General features: G+C 42.4%; 1 protein-coding gene across 2 annotated transcripts in view; it reads left to right on the top strand.

The window, feature by feature from the left end:
- PPM1A (protein phosphatase, Mg2+/Mn2+ dependent 1A) overlaps positions 1-16873 on the top strand; it is a 439034-nt gene that overhangs the window by 323078 nt on the left and 99083 nt on the right. The window contains exon 4 of one of the 2 annotated variants that reach the window (XM_078660344.1): positions 10525-10636. The exons of the other annotated variant lie outside the window; for it this stretch is intronic. Coding sequence (XP_078516470.1) covers positions 10525-10636 — 112 coding nt within the window. The remainder of the gene's footprint in view (positions 1-10524; positions 10637-16873) is intronic. 2 annotated transcript variants of the gene reach the window in all.

Below are 16873 nucleotides of genomic sequence, written 5' to 3'. Positions count from 1 at the left end.
TTCTATGGGGTGTTCACAACCATATCGGACACTTTTCACACATTTCAGTCTAAAGAGGCTTTTGTAGTTGCTGGCTTTATGGCAGATTACAATAGATTAACAGTCATGTACTGTGGCATTACCAAAGGAGTGGCTTGGTTAGGAGATATGTGAGGAGAGGGGTTATATTAGTTTTGTTTGTTGCATCATATTCTAAGTGAACTGCTGTACCTTAATATGCAATTTGAGTTTCTAAGCCTATATTCTAAACAAAATCCACCTATGCTAATTTCCTTTTTGCTTCTGACTAATCTAAAAATGAATTAAAACATTTATTATTGCAAAATATAGACTACCTCTATGCTGTCAGACTAAGCCTAAATAGGAAAATATTTACTTTTATATCTCCACATTAACTTGACACTGTAATGCAAGTTGATAGAGTGCAGTTCAAATGCATGCAGGTCTATATTTGAAACTTAATGTTTTGGTACCTTGTCGAATACATTGACGGGGTTTAGCAGCGGACTCAAAATCCTAGTTTGTCACTGGCTAAATATGCAAGTTACCTTAAGATTGAGGACCACTTCACTGTATGTATTAACATTCCTTCTTACTAACATCTCTAAATGATTACATAGATTTCTAAGTCTTTGTTCTGCTACTCCTCCCTTCGAGTCGCTTAGACAAACAAGTGACTACTGACAGTGTTCTCCTGCACAGTTAATTTTCAGTTTTCAAGGCTGAGCTCAAAATCTCCTGCTTGGCCTCGCAAGGCTATCACCCCCACACACCCCTACTCCGGTAATAACCATGTGCCAGCTTTCTCTGCTTTAACTCTCCCCGCCAGCTACCCCGCCAAACCTATTCATTGATGGAGCAAGGACTGTGGCACTAGTTCTTTATCTTGGATGGGTGAAGTGGGGCAGAGGATGGTTTTGGAGGTGCTTGGAAAGAGGATACAGTCAGACGTGCATATAAGGAGGAGGTGGTGTCATTCCACTGAAGAAGATGATGTAGAAGGCAAACAAGCTGCAGAGAGGCTTAACAGAAAGGGGTGAGAAGTGAGAAGGAAACTGTAAATGTGGATTAGCCTAAGAGATGAACGTGCAGGAGAAGAAGATTAAAGAAGATCCTAAAATAATGAATGCATAAGAAAGGAGCAAGTGAGAAAAATGTTTTTGAAAGAGCGAAGAAAAAGGTGAAAGTAGATGTATTCAAATGTGCAATGAGTGTGAAAGGGAAGATAAAATGTGGGAAAATAAATTAATTCCTAAAAGTTTGCTAATTATTGGCAAATATTATTCAATACTCTCCACTTTCTCATCCTGTAACTTACAGAAATATGATGGATCCAGTTTTCACACTGGCTCCCTGTTGCCCCATCTGAAATATAACTCCAATTGTTTCCTAGACCAACTTCTGGAAAAGAGTGGCCAGTCCCCCCAGCAAACCATGAATTGAAGGTGAAAGAACTTCTGAAGGAGCCGAATGTAAATAATAGAATGAGGATGATTTGGAGTATGTTGATTACTGGCAAGTGATTCAAACATTACCACCTCCTTTTTCCCAATCCTTATGAAATGGAGGCTATTTCTAAGCGTGCCGAAAACACCGACTTCAGGCGCAGTGCAACACTTTCTCAATAACGTGGAATAACAAACATTTCTTGAATACACAATGTTCGGTCCCAATCTCAAGTATTGCCTTATCTTCTGCTTCCAATCTTGTAGCGAGATGTATATAGATTTGGAAGGTGTAATGTATGTGTTTTTAAACTTGACAATTAAAAAGGGGTCTCTCGCGTCATTATCTGGGGTGGCAATCCTAGTTGATCTCCTTTTCCCTTGGTTCTTAGAACAAAGTTTGGACTATGGTGTGACGGGGCGATAATTAAATTGATCCAAGAACTTTGTGTTGAGATGAATGCCGTCTTACTTTTCATTAAGACTGTTTTAAGCAAGTGTAACAAAGATAATTGGACATTTCCCTGATAACCCCTAGGACTTGAAAGCCTCATTCCCTTGGTCCCAATTCAAGACAGAAACTTCCTTGGGAATAAAGCCAAAGCAAGGGAAAGTACCTGCTTGTCTCGAAGCTCATGCAAATGTGGGGAAGTGGGAGCACTAAACCTCAAATTGCAGCTGCTGCACTGTTGATGTATTTGCCAACAGAAAGAAGAACTTCCAGATTGAGAAATGTCATAAAGATCTACTCAGAGGCTGAAATTGGACGATTTGTCAGGATTGGCAAGACTAATGGTACATTGTAAGAACTCACAAATAGCTTAAAGTTCAAGTCTTGTATTAAAGCAATGCTTTTTATTTTTTCATGTACAGCACATGGAAGAGAAAAAGAAGCAGCAAAGACAAATGGAGGCAGATGTCAAAGGCAGCAGTTAAAACTAAAATCTAGCCACATAGTTCACTAGAGCAAAATATCATAGTATTAACAGAACATACCAGATAGCCAGACCTGGATTTATTGCTTACATTCTAGCTGGGCTGCCATCCTCCAGATAGTTCTGGAACAAAAACCATTTGCATCTATCCTCTGTTTCAGTTTTCTTTTCTAAATTACCAAAATCTAAAATGGTGCAAACTGTATTCTTTTATTCTAAGCGATTGGGAGTTTCTGGTTTTATCTAATGCCTAAACAGTATGAACCTAGCTACTGCCATAACATTAAATATAAACACAACTGCTCGTTCAGTACATGATTGGCCCCCATTTAAAAACATGCTGGGCTACCATCCTCAAGATAATTCTGGAACAATGATTTGCGTCGATCCTCTGTTTCAGTTTTCTTTTCTAAAATACCAAATTCTAAAATGGTGCAACCTGTATTTTATTCAGTATGAATCTGGCTACTGCCATAACATTAAATATTAACACAACATCGTTGTTCGGTACATGATTGTCCCCCGTCCAAAAACATTAGCTTCAATGTTTCTCTTGTTTGTTAAACTAAGCAGAGAGCTTCCCGACAGTTCTGTATTTCTTAGATGATGAACAGTATGCAGGACAGGTTAGCCCCCTCTTGACTGGACCTATTGCATGATGATGTTGGACTAATTTTCATCTTGAACAGACTATCAACAGTTCCATAAAGGTGACCCACTATAAAATTGTGCTTCCGAAGTTGGGCTAATAGTGCTATTTGGTTTGCACTGGTTAGAGAGTGTGAAATAAGTCTCCATTTTATATTGCAACAATATAGCTATTCAATTTAGTGGTAATATTCAGATTATTATTGTAACAATCAAAGTGAAAATTGTAAACTTCAGTTCTTGTGTCAAAGTATGATAAAGTACGTTTGTTGCGGTAATCCATATTAAGTAATGTGATTTAATAAGCATAACCCACTTTAAATCATGTTATCATTGATATAAGAGTTACCCAAGGGTTCCTATTCTCTCCCTCAATATGTCAGTTAATGGATTATGACACTACTTAATGAGTGGTACCCTGGGGAATATCAAGAGCCTTAGAAATGTTGCTCCAAGTAGAGAGCAAAGTTTGAACTATCATCCTGTTTATTATTATTTTAATTATACACTATTATCATTATAATTTGATTGGGTTTAAGTATGGTAAATACCTCTGCTGCCCTTGAGATGTCTGTACAAAAGATTTATAGCCAGTAACTTTATATCAAGTGTTAACATATTGTGTGCATAATAAATTCCCCTAATGCAGCCCACCAAAATATTATGAAATATTGCACTCTGAGCCTTCCCTCAGAAATGTAAAGACAGAGCCATTTAATTCTTATGTGCACTCCCATGTAAAGGAAGTAAAGTTCCCTTGCTATTGCTTTGGTGGAAGGTAACACAAGAGGACTCTTGTTCAGATACTGGAATTGGTGAAGGTACTGGCTTTTTATAGCATTAATTATTACATATATACATATACACCGTTACCATAGGAAAAGCATGGAAAAGCATTTTTTTTGTTTTTCTTACAACTTTAGCGCTTAGTTCACAAATCTTTATGAAACCTTCCATAACAAAAGTTCATCCACCGCAGTTCCTTTCTGTAAAGTTTCGGGATGATCTGTTGAGCGGGTGTTGATAAAACTGGGGATGAGATATCAAAACTCGTTTCCCCCATGCAATTTTCCATAAGAACATTCAACAGCGATACAGCAAACATGGCTTAAAGGAATTACACCTAATTTGGTAGAAAGCTAGATCTTGGCCCAGAAAGCTTACTTTTTGTACTGTTTGGTGTTAATCTGTTCAGTCGTTTTTGAGTATGTATATATGAGGTTACGGCGGATCCGTGGACATGACAGATTAGATGTGATTGGCTGCCACCACATTAACAAAGATATGGCAGGAGCCATTTTAGAACTTGGAGACTCGGTCCCCTGGCATACAAAAAGAATAAAAACCATATCAGTGGAATAGTAGGGATATTCTGCCCCAGTAGGCCTGGTTGGGGCTAAGTCCCAGAGACAAACCACCCCCTAGGCCCAAAAGTGTAAAGGCATGACCACCTGAGTCATTTGTAGGCCATGGGGCACCATCCAGAGTGAAGTAAACATTTTCACCAGGGCACCCACAAAATCAAAAAGTGTCTAGCTCATGTCAGCACCTGCAATGGGTGCCGGTGAGTGCCCTGGGGACCCTCTCTGCGACCCTCAACAAAAAAAAACGTGGGTGTCACAAATGGGATCAGGTCCCTCACAGCAAAAAAAAATATATAATAAATAAGGGGCTGGAGCAACTCATTTATTATTCACTGCCTCAGGAAGGAGCACCCCATAATGCCCTTTGTGGGCATATATAAATATGTTTTGATGCATGCTTGTGCCCCATTCTGTTCAGGGACACCAGCAGCATATTGAAGTGATGTGGCGGGGAGTCTGTAGGAGTACAGCAGATCGCTGGAAATACTTAACATAAAATGAACCCCATGTTTCCTGGGGCCTGTAGAACATGACTCTAGGAAAATGATTTGATATTTTTAAGAATTCCCAGAACTCAAGCTTTTCTTCTTGATTTTAGGAATGCAGGGAATCTTAGTGTGTGACCTTAAGACTGCATTATGTGACTTGAAGAACTGATTTGACCAGTTGTTTCAGTTCACAGTTACATTAGTCTGCATGCTGCCTTCCTGGCTTTCTCTATAAGAGCTGTAGAGCGTGGCAGTTTTAAACAAGTGACCAGATTATTATCCTTTCTGACAGGCTGGCATGGGATGTGCATAGCAGAAAGAATTATACATCTCCTATTGTGTGCTATAGATGGCTCCCTATTCAGAGGGTTGTTTCCTAAACCTAATAATGAACTGTTGTGAGTTCCATCTAGAAACCAGTATGGCCGAAGATGGAACATCATTCCTGGAAAAAATGAGTTCCATTTTCAAATTTGTTTCTGTTTGTGGCTTTAAACATTCAAGCACTTCCCTACTTATAATCCTTTCTCCCATATCCTTATACATTTCTGCTTTCATCTCTCCAGACTTCTTGCCTACAAGCCACCAAAGGTTCAAGAGTTTCAGACTCTATCCTAAGCATTGTCTCTGTTCAGCTCTCCTCTTCACAGTCCGCAGTATCAGCAGCCGATTATGATGCCACTTATTTGCCTTACCTATTTAAATTTGCACCATGTCCCAGGCTTGTGCAGCCACTGACCCTGTAGACCTCTAGGTATTCTGGCTAGCACTGTGCTCAGGGTATTTGGATAAAACCTTAGCAGAAAAGCGCAGCAAACAAGTGAGGAGAAGGACAGGCTGATTTTGAAACCTAAAAGTATTACATCAAGAGTGTGTTTTTCTCCTTTCTTTGTTAAGGTTTATATATTGCAGTCAGTCCATTCCACAACACTCCTTAGTTGGAATGTGGTGGTGTTGAGCCAGAAGCTCTCGGATTTCAGTAAGGGTGAGGATAGATTCTTCACTTGACCTGATGCCTGGATCTAACTTGGGTGAGTGCCGTATGTGAGAGTAGCTTCAAATATGCTTAGGCTTTGTCCTATTGTCCAGTCAAAGTGTGAGAATGGGCTGCATCATCTGTGCATTTTCAAGATAAGTTAAGTGCATAGAAGCGTACTGGGCCTCTAGAACACAGCCAACTCTTACCTCAAGTGGCAGCCCTATTAATCCCCTTTTTCCTGTAAAACAGTGCTTTTCAGATTCATAGCATATATCGTATTTGCTTCTGTTAGAACTGGGGGTCTCTAGTTGGCAGGGGTAGGTACCACTGTCCAAATAGGGACCCTTGCTTCTAGTCAGGGTAAGGAGGAAACCCTCTGGGATAACCCCTGCTCACCCTCTAGGTAGCTTGGCACGAGCAGTCTAGGCTAACCAGAGGCAATGTGTAAAGTATTTGTACCAACACTCACAGTAACACAGTGAAAACACCACAAACTGACTCCACAACAGTTTAGAAAAATAAAGGTATTTAATCTAAACTACACAAGACCAAAACGACAAAAATCCAACATACACAGTTCAAGAATATGGTTTCAAAAGAGTTCTTGAAGGTTTGCGATAAAAAATCTTCAGGTTGCGATAAAATAATCCACAGATGCGTGAAAAGTTCACAGTTGGGTCATGTTTACTCACCGTACCTTTTAGTTGCGACAAAGTTCCAAAAGCAGAAGCTGGTGCGGTGGAAAACAAGCGATGCGTTGCTCCTGAGACCCTGGGGAGGCGTTTGCGACAGCCCCGCTGCAGCAGCGGGCGTGTTGCGATGAATCCGGTCTGTATGGGGAGGAAGGCCACTTGTATGGATTCTGGTGCGGAGGTTCCGTAGGAAGTTTGTTCTCGCAAAAGGCACGACGCGACGATCTTTGGAGTTGCGACGATCTCCGGGGCGACTTTGCGCGGAACAGCGGTGATCTTCTCTCTTGCAGCTCCTCGACGCGATGGTTTCTGCGATGACACTCGCAGCGACGTGATGCGGTCCGCAAGCAAGCGGTGCGGCGATCTCACCCAGCGACGACAGGCTCTGCGACGACACTCGCAGCGATGTTAGACTTTCCCGCACCGATCTGGTGCATCCCGCAAACGAAGGATGCGACGGCTCTGGCAGCGGCAACAGGCGCTGCGACGATCTCGGCCTTCGTAGCTGCGGGAATTTCCTCGCACTTTCGGGGATGCGCTCCGCAGCGAGCGATGCGATAACTTTTCAATTGCAAAAGTCTCTCAAGCTTAGTTTCAAGCTTCCCAGCACAGGTACAACTTCCAGAGGCCCCACAACTGGATCAAGCACTCTAGGAAGGACAGAACTCTCTCAGAAGAGTTCAGGGAAGTTGAGGGTGAAGTCCTTTTGTTCCTGGGACTTCAGAACAGGGAGCCAGCTCTTCTCAGGCCCTTGGAGATTCATTCAAGACAGGGGACACAGCACAACAGCAAAGTCCTTCCCCTCTCCTTGGCAGCAAAGCAACAGGTCAGTCCAGCAGAGCAACAGCAGGAGAGTCTTCCTTCTTCAGTTTCCAGGATGATCTAATTTTCTGTTGTCAGGGGTCCTGTACTTATACCCCTAAACGTCTTTGTTCTCTTTGTGCAAGTGGGCCCTGAGCCCGGTCTGAACCAGTTCTGGGTGTTGCTTGAGCACTTTGTTTACCTGGCTTCTCCTTTCCTTTCAGAGTGAGGGGCAGGGTCATCAGCCGCCCAGCAGGAGGTGGGGCCAGCATTGTGAAAGGCAGGCACAGCCCTATTCAGGCCCAGGTGCTATCTCCTCCCACCACTCAAGTTGCAGATGCAGTCATTCAGCCTAGGGCTGACTCAGCCAGCCTCCTGGGGAATCCCCACCCCCTGTCACTCTCAAACCAGACAGTCAATACACAAACAGGCCAAGGCACACAGAAGGGTCAGACAAAAGAACAGCAACTTTCTAAAAGTGCTGTTCTCAAACACAGGATTTAAAAACAACCTTTCCTAAAAGATGTGTTATTAAATTCTGAGTTCAAGGGTACTAAACTCTTATGTCCTATCTTGTTCCTATGAGAAGAAATGCTGGTAGCCACTGTAGCCAACATCCCCCATGTTAATCTATGGAGCAAGATAGCCTTACAATAGTGAAAAACGAAAATGGCTGCCATTCACTACCAGAGCATGTTACCTGCACCAGTACATGCTCTACCTTTCACATACACTGCACCCTGCCCTGGGGGGTACCTTGGGCCTTCCATAAGGGTGACCAATGTGCACAGAAAGGGATGGGTTAGGCCTGGTCAGTGGGGACACTGACCAGGAGGACATGGCAGTTCAGACTGCACACAGGCACTGCGGTGGCAGACCTGAGACACCATTTTAGGGCTACTCAATCAGTGCTGCAGGCCCACTAGTAGCATTTGTCATCACCAGCCCAGGCACACCCAGTGCACTTTACTAGGGACTTCATGGTGATACAAATATGCAATCGTGTATATCCAATCACAATAACAATTTACACAGAGAGCATATGCACTTAAGCACTGATCAGCAGTGGTAAAGTGCGCAGTGTCCTATTGCCAACAGCCACGGGTCAGGAAAAATAAGGGAGGAAGAAGCAAACAATTTGAGGATGACCCTGCAAGAAGGGCCAGTTCCAACAGCTTCTATATAAACACTTCAGTAAAAATTGAATGGAAAACAAACATCCTGGAGGAACTGCTGAACTCTCATCCAGTTAACTCAAAGGAGTTCGGTATTCAACATTTAAGAGTCCGGATAGTGATAGTAACAGTTTCTTGTTGAGCTGTGACCGGATGCTTGTGTAGAGAAAGGTAACCAACTACCAGACTCAGTCTTAACTTCAGACCACAGCACCTTCACATCAAAGCCATAATTGGTAGAATAAAAGGTCTGAGAGGGAGAGAAACGGGGCAGGATCCAGTTTGGGGCTACCCAAGAAGCAGGGGGGATTGTTGGCATAATACCTATGGACAGACCAAACTGATATTGAGGCACTCTCCCAATCTCCTAATGCGCCCTCCTCGAAGAAGCAGGGAAAAGAAGTTTGGAAGAAAGGCCTTTGAATGATTTCATAGAAAGGCCAATCAATGCAGATGTGAACCATTTACAGATATGTGCGTTTCTGCATAAAGGGCAGCATCTCAAAAGCAAGGGGATATCCTGCTGAAGTAGCCCTCAAATGATCTACCTTCCATATGAGCTTAGTCTAATCCAAATTTTAAAACTTGTTGATTGCAGCATGAAGTGCTTAGTGTAAGAGGGGAGTGCATTACAAAATATAGGCTGCTATGCTCTGATCATGTTGTCCCAAGTGAAGTCCGTGATGAGGAAGGAAGGGCGGCTGGAGATTACTAAGGAAGCCACTGTGGATGAAAGGAAAGGAGGTTTCATCTTTCATTTTCTTTTATTTCCTGCCTCTCTCTAGTGCCTCTTTAGGGAACAAATGAGGCGCTAGATCTATACATTTAACCCACCAGGAGAATCATTCTCCTCAACTCTAACCAATTCTCCTTGTTCTGCCTATATGAATTTGTTGCATTGTGTATTGTGGTGCATTTTGTCAAATGCGCCATTCTCTTTTACACTGCAGTTTTTACCTTCGTATTGAGAGACTTTATAGTAAAGCCAAGCATGCCCATTCTTAGGTGAGAGAGAATGCCTAAGCACACTGAACATTAATAATCCTCAAGACTCTTACATCCTAAATATATGCAGCAAAAAAGGCAGAATAGCACCTAACTGGTAAACCCCTTCTCTTCAGTGTGTCTAGGATCCACCAGTTCCTTTGAAGGGGGATGCGTTTTCTGCTACAGGAGGCTGTGCCTCGAATTTTGGAACAAGTACTGCAAAGCAGTGTTCATCTTTTGGATGTGGAAGTGTACCTGTCAACACGCCCACTCTACTGCAGAGGTTGGAAATCCAACATGAGCCTGCAGGAAGGGATGGAGGAGTCCCACTTGCGGCATCAGCTCAGCCCTCGATTTGAAATTTGTTGTCAAAATATGTGGAATAAAGATTGTCAGGCGCAGGGTTTTTTGAAGGGAACTTTAAGGACCATATGCAGCATATGGGGTTTGGTGTAAGATGCAATTTTTAGCTAATGTGCATGTAAAATGTGTTTTGTTTTTGTTCAATTTAAAGCCTGTTGAACGTAATTGTGTTAATCAATTTGATCAATAAACCATTAATGAAGCACTTTTGATTGAAATATATTGTTTAATTTCTTGTGGCAATCTAATCTTCTTTTTATATTTCTATGTTTGCACTTTAATTTGACCAGGATGCTAATTATATGTTGAATGAAATGACGTTGTATGAGCACGCTGAACGTTTACATGAAAAGGCTGAGAAAATAGAAACTGAATTGTTGACAATTCAACTTTTTCTTATATTATTCAGCATGATTTTAAAACATGTTCTTCTAGGTATTGTTGAGACCTACTTAACAAAAGTACAATCCCATTTAATTGTGAACATTTCAGCTGAATTTTGTTCTGCAACAGTTTGACACTATAAGCTGTACCAGGCCAGGTTTGGTATAAAAAAAGTTTGTTTAACTGCCTTACATAAAACTGTTTCAATCTTTTTAAGTTACATTTTGGACAACACTTACAAAAAAAGTACTTCTGATTCCCAGAGATCATAAAGAAGCAGGGCGAAGAAGGCGTGCCAGACTTAGTCCATGTGATGCGTACGTTAGCAACTGAGAGCATCCCAAATCTCCCACCAGGGGGTGAATTGGCAAGCAAGTGAGTTAACAATAAGTGTGCATCTGCTTTTGACCAACCTGTACTTTTGTTTAAGAAGGCAGTTAGAAATGCCATTCCTCCCAAAATAAGGTTTGTTTGTTCGTTCTTAATCTATTTTTGTGTTATTTTTCCATATTCTCAAGTCACTCTGTGCATGTGTCACCTGAAAATGTTCTACATAAAGTTAAATTGGCTGCTAAGAAAGACCAAACAAACTTTAAAGATTTTTGAGTTTTACTGTATGTCACAATGGGTGGGAGAAATGCCTTTGTGCCTTGGTTAGCCAGTATGCAACCAGCTTTCTAAAATAGTCAAATTTCCACTCACTCGGTGTCAAATGGGGCCTTGTAGCAAAATTAACTGCAATTTAAAAACTATGGGCTTTGTCATCTGCTGGCCTAATTTGTCCCACCCGAGTGTCACATTTTTGTAATTTGCATTTGATCAAAGTGAATGTATAATACATTGTTTTGTAATGCAACTGTATGTTTTGTAATGCGTGAGAATTAACACCAGCCTTTCATCTGTGTGTTGATGTGGTAATACATTATGAATTATTGTGCCCATCTGTTTTATTACCTAGATTACATTTTAATGGTTATGGATGAAGAATCTTCAATATTTATTTAGGTTTTGAAATGCTGTACATCTGTTTTTGATATGTGACCTATTAGTGAAAGTGGTTTCAAAGTGTTCTAGTTCTTAGTGACATCCTTTATTAAACTACCTGCTAATCCAAGCCAGCAATAGGGCATCTGGAGGAAATTGTATATCACCACTGGCCTGGAAACAGTTAATCGTTATAATTCATAACCGGAATTAGTTTAACTGCTGCTTGTATCACGCCTCTTTTTGGTGATAAGTACCTCCGGAAGAAGTGAGCATTTCTGGCGGAGCATTATTTCTTGCCCAACTCATATTTGTGTCCACTGTATAACCTTGGAACAGGTTTTCCTGCATTAACTTATGATTAGCAGCTACATTTGGGTTTTCAAGTGGACAAGCTGTCTATCTTGCTGGATTTCTAATATTGATAATGATATAGAAACAAGCCAGTAAAGATAATATACTTAACTTTTATAATTGAGAAACCTACGGTTTTAGTTGTGGGTTCCAACACCTTGTGTAATACTTTTCAAAACCTACATTGAAATTACAGAATGCACAAATTAAAAGATGACATATTAAAGAGTCGAGGATTCAAACAGTACGCATCAGAAATTCAGCTTTTTCATTAGCTTTACCTGTTAAGCCCTTCTGCTAGAAGACCGATAAGGATTCAGTATCCCAAATAGATACTAAAGATTCACTTTTCTTGGCACTTTGACTTCATCTGTTGCAGCTACCACAAAAATAAATAAACTTACTTAAGTATTGTATAACAGTCAGCTTGGTGATCATAGGAAAGGATAGGATAGTATTTGTAAAGCGATCTATACCCGAAGGTGTCAAGGCGCTAAGTTGACAAAAGCAAGGGCAAAAAAGCGCAACAGCTTATTAAGAGGGGAAAATACATATTTTCATGAGTTTCCTGAAAGCCGAAAAAGAGCGTGCGTTGCCAATGGCAGGGGGGAGTGAGTTCCAGAGTTTGGCAGAAAACGAGCGACTGCCCCATCTGGATCTGCAGAATCTAGGCGAGACCAGTTTTTTTCTGTGTGGATGATCTCAGAGTCCTCCCTTGCGTATACCATTGAAACAAGAATTTGAGTTTGGGCGAGACTTTGCTATCCATGGCCGCATATACTGTGCTTAAGACCTTGAATGAAATACGCTCCCTGATGGGGAGCCAGAGTAAGGTAGGAATCCCTTCTCTGGCAGACTGATGTTTGGGAATATTTAAAATCAGTCTTGCTGTTGCATTCTGTATCACCTGGAGCTTATTCAGAGATGTTGCAGTGATATTGAGGTGTAGGGCGTTGCAGTAATTAAGACGAGAGGTAATCAGTGCGATGATACTGGGCCGATGTAGTTCCGAGGGAATAAGTGGAAGTGCCTTTCTGAGGGTTCTTAAAATATAGAAACATGTACCAATTGTACGATTGACTTGGGCATCAAAGGTCAGGCCCTCATCAATAATTACCCCCAGATTTTTAGCTGTTTTTACCGGGGCTGGAAGAGTCCCGCATTCTGTAGGCCACCAGGCATTGGACCAGATAGAGTTCTGCGGTCCAAAAACTAGTACTTCGGTCTTGTCTCTGTTGATCTTTAGAGAATTGCCTTTCATCCAATGAATGAGGTTTGACATACAAAGATTAATCCATCAATCAATCAGAACATTTGTAAAGCGCACTATTCACCCTTGGGGGTCGCAAGACCCTGGGGGGGGGGGGGTGGCTGCTACTGCTCGAATAGCCAGGTCTTGAGTAGTCTTTTGAAGATTAGCAGGTCCTGGGTCTGCTGTAGGAGGAACGGGAGGGTGTTCCAGGTCTTGGCGGCGGGGTGGGAGAACGATCTGCTGCCGGAGGTCGCTCTTCGGATGCAGGGGACGGTGACAAGGGCGAGGTCGGCGGAGTGGAGCTGGCGGTTGGGGGTGTAGAAGGCGAGTCGTCTGTTGAGGTATGCTGGTCCGGTGTTGTGTGCGTGGATGAGGAGCTTGAAGGTGATCCTCTTGTTGACGGGGAGCCAGTGCAGGTCTCTCAGGTGGGGTGTAATGTGACTGCGGCGAGGGATGTCGAGGATCAGATATGCCGAGGCGTTCTGAATGCGTTGTAGTAGTTTCAGGAGTTTGGCCGAGGCTCCTGCGCAGAGGGCGTTTCCGTAGTCCAACCTGCTGCTGACGAGGGCCTGGGTGACCGTCCTTCTCGTTTCAGTGGGGATCCACCTGTAGATCTTGCGGAGAATGCGAAGGATGTTGAAGCAGGAGGACGAGACGGCGTTGACCTGCTTTGTCATGGAGGGAGTAGAGTCGAGGATGAACCCCAGTTTGCGTGTGTGGTCGATGGGTGTAGGTGCTGTTCCCAGTGCGGTCGGCCACCAGGAGTCGTCCCAGGCCGAGGGGGTGGAGCCGAGGATGAGGACTTGTGTCTTGTCCGAGTTTAGCTTCAGACTGCTGTTCTTCATCCACTCAGCAACGGCTTTCATTCCTTCGTGGAAGTTGGTCTTGGCGGTGAGGGGGTCATTGGTGAGGGATAGGATCAGCTAGGTGTTGTCGGTGTAGGAGATGATGTTGAGGTCATGCAGTCGGGCGACGTGGGTGAGCGGTGCCATGATTAAACTTCTCTGGGACTAAATGCAGGTTGTTGGTGATGGAAACAATCATTTGGGTGTCGTCTGCATAGGTGAGCACCTGAAATCCGTAGGATCTCACCAGTTCGGCCAGAGGGGTCACAAAGAGTAGGGCTAAGCGAAGAGCCCTAAGGGACCCCACATGGGAGAGCAAAAGCTTTTATTCTGAAGCCTCCGTAACTGACTGTATGCATTCTATCTGTTAGAAAGGTATGGAGAAACTGCAGGGCTTTTCCCGTGACCCCAACTTCCCACAAACGTTGGACCATGCGTGATGTGGGACGGTGTCGAAGGCTGCCGATAAATAGAGTAGAATCAACACAGCCGAGCCAGCCCCCTTGGTCTACCTGCAACCGAATGCAGTCCGTGGCTGCAATAAGGGCAGATTCGGTGCATGGATGCAAAACTACAAGAGCAGATAGTTCTGATGCTGAAAGAACCTAATTGTTGTCGAGGGAGAGTGAACTCGGTAATAATTTTGTTTTTATGTAGCTTTTCATCCTGTATGTCTACTGTTTCAAAGCCATGTAAACAATAGATGTTACTGCTACCCAATTTAATATAATGTATTTACAGACCTTGGAAGGAGTCAAACTGGTGCCCATATCCGTATCTTGTATTATTCTCCTTATGTGGTACAATTTCCCTAAGTTACCAGCCTATCAAAGGACTCAATACACCTTATCTGATTCTTTGTATACTTCCTATGGTTGTTAAAAAAGTGCTTTGCAGTACGAGGGTGTATCATTTTGAGTACTTTTCATCTCCAACATATTTTATTTTATCATAACCTCAACGAGCTGTTGAGAACTTTGCTACATTATGTTTAATGGAGTCAAGGTATGGCGTTGTACCCTTTGTACCTTCCCAAACTTCACTAAGCTGTTAGGTCTCTTAGCTTCATGTATCAATTTATTTCCAATGGCTCCTCTGCAAATGAGAGCCTTATGGCACCAACTTGCTCTTCATCGGTACTACCTGCAGGAGTTGCAGGGGGAGAAGTTGATAATCTTTTAGAGAATTTGAATACTGGTGTTTCCTGGAACCCAGTCATTTCAAAGGCCTACCCTTCCATCCACCCGTATATTTGCTTTGGTTGATAACCTTTACCTCTCAATATGGTTTTGAACTCACGTAAAACATTTAAATGTCTGTGTGAGGGCTTAAAACATGTACTCCGTATAAATGTCCTGGACTTAAAAACATTTTATGCGACTAAAGATTTCCTTCTGCTTATCCAGGAAAACGTTAGCTCCAATGTGATGGACAATGCAGAAGTCCTGTTTTATTTTAACAAGTAAGAAAGCACATGGTCTCATTCCACTGTGATAGTAAGTTTTTCAAGGATGTGTCTGCCAGATAGCCAGGCAAAAGCATGTACGTTCAGGCAGCATTGAACATGTTTTACCATACTCTTTTAAATGTCGGATAACCATTTGATTCTCTAGTCCATCATCAAGACGTGGAGATTTTCTAACGTAAATATTTTATGTGACTGATGTTAATCACCAGTTGCTCGAATTGGCTTTTTCCTTGTGAGCAGGAAAGGATTCCACCCATAGGGGCCTTTACTACTTGCTTTGCAGTCGGGCCTTAGTCCTTTTCTCTTTAATGCAGAAACCATTTGCACAGATGAAGATTTGTGACACTAACATCCTGGTATGGAAAATGGTCTTCTAGGGGGCTACACGTCAAGGATTGTAGCTCTTCAAATGCTGTCTTTAAATGATCTGTATTTGTTTATAGAAAGGTAAATTTGTTCTGGAAATAATCATGTTTTATTCTGAAGGTTTTCTCAGTATTTCATCTAAACGGAGAAGCAATTCTCCTGATCTTCTACTCATACCACATTTGTCTTCTGCTGATAAAACTCTGTGCAACCTGGAAGTCTTCAGGACACTTTACATTTTATGTGGAGCGATTCACTGAATTTCCAAAACTTTCTTTTTCACCTATAATGGTCTTACACCAAGGAACAGAGTGGCAAAGAGTCCTGTTTAGGTCGAGCCTGGTCAGCGCATGCGCTGCTCTGCAAGCTATGCTGTATTGGAGTATGTAATTGAAGCCCCGCCCTCTCTCCTCCCATTTTGTCATTGGCTTGTCATTCTCCTTCGTAAATGCTGGCTTTTGATTTATTAATAGGCTTGTTAGTCCCTCCTTAGTACCGCCTTGTCTTCATTCGTAACCTCCCGTGAGGAATGGACCTTTTACTTCGGTTGTTACACGGCAAGTCTTTTTTAGTCTGTAAGCACTATTCTCTTTAAATAGTTTCTCCTACTGCAGGCACGTCATGCCTTCCTGCCACATTTAGTTTGCCATGTGGGCTTTCACTTTCCAAGCAGCCCGGGACAGTGGTGGCCCCTTCTTCTAATAGGTCTCACATTTACAAGAGTTTGATCTATTGGCATTGTACTTGACAATGCCTTTTATTTATGTGTTAATTATCAAAACATATAAATAAAAAACATTCTCATTTACCATGCCAAGAGCTTAAGCACTCACAAATGCGAGACCTATTGCATTGCAAATGCTTGGTTCCATGTAGATTGTGTTGTGTATCGCCAACACCTTGACAGAGGGGTTTAACATCTCCCAAGGCTTCATGCTCATTCCACCAGAGTTAAGTTACTATTGAATGCTTTGCTAAAGCATTTACTCATTGTTGATATTTTAATGTGACTTTTTGGACTGCCTCACCACCTATTTTGTAAGCATAAAATGCTGGATGCTTCACGTATTGGTGGTTGATAAGGTTCTGCATAACCTATTACAATCTATTTTCTGGAGTTCTAATCTGACATTTGCTTTGATCCTCTCACAGTCTGAGAATAAGTATTCAGGGTACCGACAGTTTGAGAAGCAAAAAGAACGTCAAACCAGAATATGGAAAAATTACCTCCCTGGTAATTTTGGCGATGTTAGCATGGGTTCTGCTACAGTGACGCAGAAACTGAGCTGAGGCAGTTTGTGATGCACTGACAGAAGGGTAGGATGCAGTCGACATTGGAGGTT

The sequence above is a fragment of the Lissotriton helveticus genome, chromosome 9 (genome assembly GCF_964261635.1).
Source record: "Lissotriton helveticus chromosome 9, aLisHel1.1, whole genome shotgun sequence".
Lineage (NCBI taxonomy): Eukaryota > Metazoa > Chordata > Amphibia > Caudata > Salamandridae > Lissotriton > Lissotriton helveticus.
Note: the sequence above shows the minus strand (reverse complement) of the source record. Positions and strands in the feature narration are given on the sequence as shown.